The sequence below is a fragment of the Amblyomma mixtum genome, chromosome 1 (genome assembly GCF_055824585.1).
Source record: "Amblyomma mixtum isolate Tamu chromosome 1, ASM5582458v1, whole genome shotgun sequence".
Classification (NCBI taxonomy): Eukaryota; Metazoa; Arthropoda; class Arachnida; order Ixodida; family Ixodidae; genus Amblyomma; species Amblyomma mixtum.
In genome coordinates, this window is record NC_143012.1 from 244,282,269 (window position 1) to 244,292,891 (window position 10,623).

At 45.5% G+C, this 10,623-nt stretch overlaps 2 protein-coding genes across 2 annotated transcripts; one reads left to right on the plus strand and one right to left on the minus strand.

Moving 5' to 3' along the window:
* Positions 1 to 1,047: 1,047 nt before the first annotated feature.
* Positions 1,048 to 10,617, minus strand: Tsen34 (tRNA splicing endonuclease subunit 34). The gene is made up of 6 exons (XM_089565437.1): positions 10,464 to 10,617; positions 10,157 to 10,294; positions 9,990 to 10,090; positions 7,834 to 8,125; positions 7,101 to 7,262; positions 1,048 to 1,232 (listed from the first exon to the last, which is right to left on the minus strand). The coding sequence occupies exons 1-6, from the start codon at positions 10,525 to 10,527 to the stop codon at positions 1,048 to 1,050; spliced, it is 942 nt and encodes a 313-aa protein (XP_089421563.1). The 5' UTR covers positions 10,528 to 10,617.
* On the plus strand, positions 3,391 to 4,669 carry Polr2C (RNA polymerase III subunit RpII33). Its single transcript, XM_089565447.1, has one exon. It carries the CDS (start codon positions 3,764 to 3,766, stop codon positions 4,586 to 4,588), a length of 825 nt encoding a protein of 274 aa, XP_089421573.1. The 5' UTR covers positions 3,391 to 3,763; the 3' UTR covers positions 4,589 to 4,669.
* Positions 10,618 to 10,623: the final 6 nt, after the last annotated feature.

Below are 10,623 nucleotides of genomic sequence, written 5' to 3' on the forward strand. Positions count from 1 at the left end.
CTTCACTATAACGCATCACACCACGCCTCGGCTCTCAAAATATGCCTCTAGCCGTCGCTGGCAGAAACCGTCAGGGACAAAAGAGAGGTCCCTAGACCAGGAAAGGACTTCGCTTGACATTGAAAATCCATTCCACGCACAGTACACTTGGCGACAACGTTACAAGCACGAACACAACGGCGGGTGTTGACGGATGGACACGGAGCGGACGGACGAAGCGATCCAAAGATGGCCGCCACCGCGGGGTCAGGCGAGGTCAGCGTGCCTGTCATCACTGTTGCCAGACCTACTTTTGTAAACCCTCTATTGCCTGGCATGTAGCCTGCAGTCACCAAAAGTGGAATACTACTTTTACTATGCCACATATAATGCGAAAAAGATTGGCTGCCTCTGATAAACTAGGTAAAGTGCAAGTCAGGTAAAATTATATATGTGTGTGTGTGTGTATTCCCCTATGCTTTCCTTGGTTTTGGTGACTGTTAGCTCACTTTGTAAATCTGATTTCATCGAGATATTCATAATGAAGACCATGGCAAATTTTCTGGCCATGGGTGCAGACTTCGTTCAGAACGAAACATGTGTGACTGCTATTTCATTCACTACTTCAGTACCTTCACACACGTACAAACACAACCTGGTTATGCAAAAAATGGGCTTGTGGATGCCAAAGTAATGTAAGAAACATGTGGCACTGCTGTACGCAACAACCCTTGCTAGCAGGTAAATTTTTCACCCTGCTGTGTGACAAAGTATTGACACCACAGTTGCTGCATTGACTGCACTGACACAATACAGTGCAATTTTACATTGTTTGGTCGGTAAGTATTCATTATATACAAGAAATTGGCAGGAGCGCTTAAATTTCTGCGAAACAATGCCAGGGAGGAATGCCATTGCAAATGCATGCTCCATTAAATTTCGTTTCTGAAACACAAGCAAGAACACGGCCTTCATGCAAGGTTTGTTAAAAAAAAAATGCTTTATGTTTAAAATTGTCTTCTTTGCAGCGCACACTTTTGCAAGCACCTCGACTGTGGCCAGTGCAGGTCAGAGTTCTCCACTCCAGCGTAGTGACAGGTAGTCCACTCGGTCGTCCCGAACTGTGGCCAGTACGATGGTCTTGTGCACGGCATTCCCGAGGCGACCCCACATGATGAGGTCACGACCTGCCACACTGGTGTCCTTCTCAAGGCAGACCACCACAGCGTAGGCATGGAACACAAGTGGGTCACCTGATTGTGGGGGGGGAGGGTGCAGAACGTTAGTGCTCACACTTCTGCCCTGATACATATTGGAGGTGGAAACCACTCCTTCATAATGCATGTATGCTGACACCAGCATACTGCTTGCATAACTTTGTCAGCATCGCAAACTTAGTATGAACTTGATAATAGATCTCCCTATGACCTCCACAGCAACTTGGTGAAGGCAAACCCATGAATGACAGCCAAATACATAGGAGGCTGATAGACATGGATGAAAGTGAATACTGTACACATTCGCATAATAAATGCACTTTTTTTTCCAACAAACCTCAAAATTTGGGGAGGCACGTTCATTGTGTAGTGTAAAACATTCAGATACATAAGTGGTAAACATGGTGCATAAGGTAGGCTGGTGGAATAAATACTTAATCTCGTATGACTCACCTAGAAAACAAAATAAAACGTTCGCTTCAGCGTGGTCTCCATGCTCAAGAGCACAGTCAAGAACTGTTATCTTAAAGATAGAACCCCTATTTATAAGTCACGTAGCAGTCCATAATGTTGTGTAAGGAGAGCATAACTAGAGGTCGCTCTAGCACAACCCTACGTGATAAGTGCAAAGCACAACCGCAACAAGTTACAGATCGAACAGAGGAACCTTTTGTGGCCAGCTGCAATTTCTATCGGTTCGTGTATTCCTCTTTGAACATTCTTATTAGCCATTTGTCCCATATACAGCAAGTTATGGTAGCCTTGACATTTGACAGATGGCAACATACAGTACTGCCTAGTTCTTTCGGCGTTCAAAAAAGGGCGCCTGTTAGCATTCATTATTGCCATGAACCGACTGCACATCAAAAAAAGGGGGACACCTCCATTACACACGTAAAAAAAGTTTCACTTTTTGATAATACAAAGCGTGAGGTGTGCTCAATATGCAAGCACGTTAATTAGATGAGTTAATATGGTAAGTGCATGACAATATTCAGGCTGAGTACGTGAACTCATTTTCACAGCTGTTTATTATACGGTACTGAGAATGTTTCCAGCAAAAACTAAACCTGATCTTTAGGCAGTTTATCCAGAGTGCACTTTGCATGGTACGCTGTAATCTTGCCAATAGTAATCATGGCTCCTAGGTATGGATAGCTGATGGCCAAAGGCAAAATGTTATCATTTGGCAGAAGAGTAGTGTGATGGCGCTTCTCAGACATTGACAGATACAGAGCAGCTGCTTTCTTGGAGGCAATATTCATTAAGGTGACCAGCTGAATGAACATCTGTACTACTGAGCTAGGCCTGCCAGCAGAACACGTATGTCAGTTAAATCCAGATGTTCAGTGCTGCAGAAAACGTGGCAGAAACGTCATGCCATATTCTACAAGCCCTGTGCATAAAGAAAACATAGACAGCAGGCATGCAGACCATCACTGTGCTTCTGGCCACCATGGTGTTGCCAGCTTACAAGTGGCATCAAAAGTTTTTCTGCATGTTGTACACACATATGTTACGGCAATACCTTCATGCGTAAGAAGAATCCGAGTAGACCCTTCAATTCCAAGAGTACAATCCCAACGCACCGAGCTCCACCAAAAATATGTCTTCAGTCAAAAGCCCTCCCACAGCTGAAAGAGGTGCTGCTCAGAGGCAAAGTATGCTATGGTGTTCAGCCAACTCAGCGCGCTGGTCAATGTCGGGTGTCCGTGATTCCTGAGGTAGCACCCGTATGCGCCTCTTACTGCCATGCAAGAAGTAAAAAAAAAATTAAAAAGTAGGCCTCCCAAACTGAGTCCAACAAATTACCGCCCCGAGAGTCGGCGCACGCAGCTAGATGCGAGTGCGTGTGTGTACGTGCGGAGCTGGTGGGGGCGATCCTCTTTATTCTTTCAAGATTATCACGTAACTCAGTCTTTTTTTTTTCTTTCGTCTGCTAGGTGTCCTTCCTTTAGACAGCATGTTTACTGCGCAGGACAGCCAAGGCGGAAATTCTTCAAGCGTCGACCAATCGCTCTAAGAAACTAATTTTCCTCCTTCACTTTGTTCCTCTACATATCTGCCATAAGCAGCAAAAAAAGCTGCCATTAGTTCTGCCGGAACATGCAACTCACGATGCAACCAACACAACTCCGTTGCAAAACATAGCGACGCTAGCGACAGTGGCGACGCCGCTCATAGCGGTCGCAGCCTCATGATCATCATCAGTACCGCGCAAGCAATATGGCGCTGCCAGTATTTGCAACGAGCAGCCTCAAAGCGCTGACAACTTGAGATACCGTGTTCCTGACATTACTGATGCTGAACTAAACGCCACCTTGGTCCAGAGCCACCTACAAGTAAATTCGAACGAGCTTTGTAAGTGACGCTTCGTTCCAGAGCGCGCAAAGCGCTCGATCACTGGACGCTGAACCGAACAACTAAGCGTGATTCTGTGCTCATCGGCAGAAAGCGACGTTCGTCGTCGTCCGCGGCACAGGTAGTGTGCGCTTGCGGCGTTCACTTTTCGAAACGGGACTATTTCTCGGGTCCAAACCGCGTGAGCAACTGCAGCGCCAGTAGCCATGCCGTACGCCAACCAGCCCTCGGTGCACATCAGCGAGCTGACTGACGAGAACGTCAAGTTCTTCGTGGAGGACACCGACCTGAGCGTGGCCAACAGCTTGCGGCGCGTGTTCATCGCCGAGACGCCCACGCTGGCCATCGACTGGGTGCAGCTGGAGGCCAACTCGACCGTGCTGCACGACGAGTTCATCGCGCACCGGCTGGGCCTCATCCCGCTCACGAGCGACGAGATCGTCGACAAGATGCAGTACTCGCGCGACTGCACCTGCGCCGACTTCTGCACCGAGTGCTCGGTCGAGTTCACGCTCGACGTCAAGTGCCTCGACGAGCAGACGCGCCACGTGACGACGGCCGACCTCAAGTCGAGCGACCCGCGCGTCGTGCCCGTCACGTCGCGCCACAAGGACGACACCAACGAGTACGGCGAGACCGAGGACATCCTCATCGTCAAGCTGCGCAAGGGCCAGGAGGTCAAGGCCCGCGCCTACGCCAAGAAGGGCTTCGGCAAGGAGCACGCCAAGTGGAACCCCACCTGCGGCGTGGCGTTCGAGTACGACCCGGACAACGCGTTCCGCCACACCACCTACCCGCGCCCCGAGGAGTGGCACAAGAGCGAGTACTCGGAGATCGAGGACAACCGGGTCGAGGCCGACTTCCTGAGCGAGGGGAAGCCCAACAAGTTCTACTACAACGTCGAGTCGTCCGGGGCGCTCAAGCCCGAGACCATCGTGCTGACCGGCCTCAGTGTGCTCAAGAAGAAGCTGTCCGACCTGCAGACGCAGCTCTCGCACGAGCTGCCCTGCGACTCGCTCACAATCAACTAGCCAGGCTTCTCTTCCTTGCAAGTTGTTGAAACACTTCACTGTTCTCATGCCATCAAATAAAGCAAACATCATTGTCACGCATGTTGCAGCTCTCCCTGCCTGTAACAATTTTTTACATAGTGCAGGTGCATCGCGCAAACAATTATTTTTTTTCCTCAATAACAAAGTGGCAAGCCTTGCAGCTGGTAAACATGAGTTTTGGTGCCGTGATGGAAAACTTCAGCTCAAATATTACTCTGCAAAGCACTGTGGAATACCAAATACAGCATTACTCAGACAAGTATTGTGCACTGTTCTCTCACATTCAGATTCCACAATGCAGCAAGAGTGGATACTGGGTACAGCGCTTGTCTGTTTTCTAGCCTACAAAGAGAGCTTTCCAGCCAAGAGATTGGTGATGCTAGGTGTAGCTACAGGTTCACAATTGGTGCTGGAGAAATTCTATTTCACTTTTCTAGACATCGCCATCGTTGTTTGCAGAGTTTCTTTGACCTGGCACCACGGCACACTGTGCTACACCTTGCTTTATTCTGTACTACAAAGGCAAGTGTTTAATGCTCCAGAACATATAATTAAACAAAAGCCGCCTCCAAATGCCACTGCTGCCTGAAATGTGAGCATGAATATGCACCCCACAATTTAGCCAAGACACACATTTATAGTCGTCCTCAATGTGAAACAGTTGGGGCACACTAAAAACAATTTCCACCTAAGCTAAGTGGTTGAAGAATAGTTCACGTAGCTTCAAAACAGGTGACCTAGCGCTTTCTACATGGCCATCAACCACAGTGCAGGCTGGAATGGATTAAACTACTGGCACATTAGTATTTACCAAAATAATCCTCGCACTCAGCTCACGAAAAATTGCTCAAGTTTACAGCACAAAGTTGCAGGTCCCTGCATACAAAGGCTAATGAAAAAAATGGCCAAAAAAAGTTGTATTTTGGATGAAATTTTTAACACAGAAACAAAGCAATAGTCATTTTCCCGAATAACACAGGTTCCAAGTAGCCTTTTCAATTTTGCCTGAACTCGAAATAGACGAGCCATAAAAAAATGCAAGAGCAAGGCCTAAAAGGAACATCAAACGAATAACCTATTAAGGTACTTAAGGGCCGTATGAAAAAGCGACTGCCAGACATGCTTGGTCATTGGCCTGAAACTTGTTGAAAAAACCTAGTCTAGGAATTCTACTCATTCTGCATTTTTGTGCAGACACAAAATGAGGGATGAAAAAGTAAAAGTTGATGAAAAGTTAGCTTGATAACTTGCTCGCTACTTTTACCACGTTCTGTTCGTCAATCATCACTGAAATTGTGCTTGGAAATGATATCAGGAAAGTGGTTAAGATGGAATGCTAAAACAAACAAAATGCTTAATAACGTGATAGCAATACAGCAGATGTTCGGCAAAGACTCCGGGGTCGTAATGAAATTCCTCGTCGGTGATGATGATACGAACCCACAGCTACATGACCTAGCATGGGTAATTTTGAACACCCCAAAATGATCACAAAGTACAACAGTGATGACATCACTGCACAATTCCTCATTAACCTACAGGATCATGGCGTCATTCCACCACCATTGCGTAGTGCTGAAAAGAAAAATGGTCGAGCTGGGTCTCGAACCGCTGCCATCTGGTCACGAGCTGGACGCGCTACCCTTCGGCCACAGAGGAACGTTTGTTCAGCGCGATAGTTTAGGGGCTTTATGCAACCACCTCATGTAGCATAGTTAGCAACACTATCGGATTCCACTCTTAAGGCTACTCAAGCGTCTCCAGAAGTTTTTCTTGTAGGCAACACAACTACAAATCTTTCAGATGACTACAGCAGGTGCAAAAAGAATTAGCCTAGCAAGCATTTTTAGAGAACCACTCAAATTAACCTCAAACCTGTCGCAGCATGTTACATTGCTTTCTACGAGAGAGCAAGATGCAAAGGCTGCTTGGCAAATACTGCAATGTGCTTTAAACAGAACAAAAAGTCCCCACACTCAGCAAATGCATGAAATTCAGTGACACACACCGCTACCATGGTGCACTGCAAAGTTTGTTCAAAAAAGGATTAAATAACTCTTCCATACACTCACTGTCAAAGTAAGCTCTTAGAAGACATCCAAGCCCATTTCATGGCACCGTCAAAGAATGAACACAACTTTCACAATGTCAAACAAAGATGCTACCAAAGGCGGTAAAGCTTGCATGCACTAGATTATTAGGAGGCATCTTGAAGAGATTACGAGAATAGCTTAGCGCAGATACATAGTACAGAGAGATAAACACACCATGAACATTCGTGGCATGTCTCCCTCTGTCCTGCATGTCTGCGCTAAGCAATCCTCGCAATGTCGCCAAGTGGCCCAGCATTCTAAACATCTTGGAGAAGCTCTACCTGGCAGTGGACTGAACTTGATAACAAATATATTAGTGTACAGAATGTACAATAGAGCCATACTTCCAGTTCCAGTGCTGCATTCACTAGCAACTGCCGCAACAGGCTCCAACTAACCTGAATAGATAAGAAAGTCTCCTCCAAACTTGGACCCCACCGTCATGTAGTGGCCTTTATCCCAGAGGTCTTCAAAAACCCGACAACGCACTCTTTGAGCTTCATTTGTCGGGTAGTTCAATTCAGCAGGCACCAGGTCACACACTTTTGTTCGAGGGCATTCTAAAAAACCAAAAAGAGGCAGTAGAGGCTGATACCAGGACTACAAATACAGCCAGAATTTCTATTACACTGTCTTTGTAAGGACAAGCTATGCAGAGACAACACTTCACGGGAGTAAAAAAAATGGGGAAGAAACTGGGGACATCAGATGCAATTTTTTCCAGTGATGCAGTCACCTTTCACAAAAGAAAAGCACTGGTGTGCTCCTGAAGGGTAATGTAATGCTCTAGCATAGCTGCTTGTTTCTGTTATATTGCTGTGTAGTGTCATTTTCAAGATGTGGCCACACCTCTTGCTGACAGGTGTGGCGCAATCACTGCCACTAACACCAAAAGTATTAGGTGGCAGTAATGTGACACGATGTTTTCCACAAACAAAATTAAAGACTGATGCAAGTGATCAACCACATAAACAAAGACATGGCAGCCCCATCTTGTTCACATTACTAAAGCAGAGCATCATCATAACAGAAGCTGCATCATGTGAAACTGGCAAAGTAACCTGGAAGATAAATTGTTCATAAGTGGCCTCTCGAAGCTCCTCAACACTGTGCTCACCACTGTACACTTACCAAGTAGAACCGGTGCAAGGATAACATCTCTCGATGGGGTGGACACACATTTTTTCATCACGTCGGCAATTATGGCTGCTTTCTGGGCCTCCACATCTGGCACTTGTTCCTCTGCTTGGTCAGTAGAGGAGCCTGGGGCCTCCTCGCCTGCCTCCGAGCTGCCTTCCTTCCGGCGTTTACGCCTTGCCTTCTTGGATGCGTGCTGTCCTGAACCCTTCCTCGTGCGACCAGCAACAATTTTTTCTGCATACTGTGCGATCTCGGCTCTTCTCTGTGCCATGGCCAATTCAATCTGCAAGGTGCATTATCTGTGGTGAGTCGATATTAAGGCGAAAGCCTTTAATACCTCATCGTTGTCGACAGAAGGTTGTCAGCAGAGGTGTCACGCTTTTTGTTTGGTCAGAATGGTTACGACGTCAGAGTGCGTGGATTCGAAGTAATGAGGTCACCTACGGATGCCTAACGCCCCCTTTTGGAGCAGACGACAACTAATAAAATAGTTGTCATCCGCTTCGACAGGGGGCATAAGGTGTCCGTGGGTGACCACATTGCATACCTCATTACTGCGAACAGAGCCATGGATACAATCGAACTCATCGAAGCAGTGAGAGAGTTGTGCTAAAAAAAGCAGTCAAAGTTGGCAGTCAAAGCGTGTAGTTGTAATGTGTAGTCAAATAAAGCACTAATACAGCACAAACAGTCTCGCAGTCAATGCCAAACAGTGCGCCAGGAAAGGCTTTCGCCTTGCAGCACTTTAGAGAGACAAAGTGCCTCCTGAATTTTTTTTTAATCTGTAGTGCAGTAATAGGCGTATGTAAAACCTAAATATGAGACTCAATAATTTTTTTTCGCACAATATGGCAGCAATGCATAATCTCTCCTCAAATGTGTTTTTTTCTTTTTTTTTTTCTAAACAAGGCATGCCACTAGAACTTCATCATGCCTTCATGACATCAGAGGTCGAAGAACTTACCAGCTGTTTATGAAATATATAGCACCCAACAAGTCAGTGTACGTTATAGCAAAGCCCAGTCATTATTTTTTGAAAAGAGAGGCAAATAACAATGGTACTAGCAGATAAATAAACAGACAAGTCAACAAAACTGATACAAGCTGAACTTGGCTTGATTAACTGCCATTAAGTTTAATTCAACTAATAATTCTAAATCAGATAAAACATCAAGCAAAACCGAAAGAAAAAAACAACATGAAATATTCACATATTTTTAATTCTGCAGATCATGAGAATGTGAAACAAACGCACACGCGTGCAACCAGGCAGTAAAATGCTGCAGCAGAAGTGTGCACTTTCAACTAGGCTGAATAATTTTCCAATAAAACCTTCATTCAGGCACTCAAGCAATACTAGAACACACCTTGTCCTCAAAGCCAAACATTCCCCAAAATTATTAACCTCGTATGGCAACATTTCAGTGTTTTTATAATTATACCTCTGAATGTCTACTTGCACATGGATGTTGAACATCTTGATGAAATTTGTTTACGTTATTCAATCAGTGGTCGCTTGAAAAGAAACACATTCTGTCTAAACATTGCCTCAGAACCATTTTAGAGGATGATCACAAGCCAGAATCAGTCAGCTGCATTCAGGTTACACTGTCTGTACACGTCATTCTGGAAAATTAAAGAAAGAGAGCATTGATAGAATAATATAACAAATGTCAACAAGTTGTTTTAACATTGAACTATCGAGAAGTAGACATTCCGAGTTGCCGTAATAAAAAAAGAATGTTTCCATAGAATTAAGGTTATTAATTGCTTCAGTGTGGTTCACATTGATAAAAAAAAAGGTGTGTATCTTAGCATTACTTGAATGCCTGAATAAAAGTTTTATTGCAAATTATTCCGCCTTAAATGGTTGGCATTGCAACATTTGTCACTTCTTCTGCATGCATACATCTTCATATACGCATTCTAACTGCAGGACGCCGGTATAACGGGCCACCTACTCATATGTCACCTGTTCAACACTGACTGCGGTACAATTCAAACGCAATCCAAAAGCGAAATTGTATACATTCAGAAGCAAACTATATACAAAAAGGAAGCAATATGCAGGTCTCCTGCATCGGCGCGCGCCGTTTGTGACAGGATACATGGACAAGCTCTGCACGCGCCGAGGATCTTCAGCTAACCTGCTGCTGATAGATGTCATCCGAATACTTGTCAGCACGCAGCCTCTCGGCATCCGAAGGTGGTTTCTCCAAGTTCGTGTTCTTGACGAGAACGGCAAGCCCTGCAAAACGCATTCGTCAACACAAAGTGGACGAAAAAGAACTGAATGAATGCGAACTTCGCGTACCCTTAGAGATGAGCAAATGTGCTTCTTCCACGGAAAGTTGCACGGGCAATCCGAGGAGCACGCTTTGATAGGGGCAACGCGGAAAGCAGCCGACTGGCGTGCCAACAATTCGATGCTGACATCGGATCTTGTTGATATCTGAAACACCGTGAGTGCAATGTAACTTTCTTGGAACACTGTCGACGTGATCCAGACGTATAAAAGCAAGCAAGTGCAAAGATCAGAATCGAACGCTTGCTAAGAACAACGTGATCGGCGTCTCTGGACGACAGGTTGACAAGAAGCGATTATTTAATTCCACTCTTACCTTCAGCATTCCAGACGAGAATTCTGTCTTTCTGCAGATACAGTTTAAAGGGAGCCTCACTCATGTTTTTAAAGCGAAGTGGTCAGGATGGTTGCTCGCGGAATAAGCCATACAACATGCAGACGAAAATGAACAGAGGGCGCCACCATCGTTTAAAGCT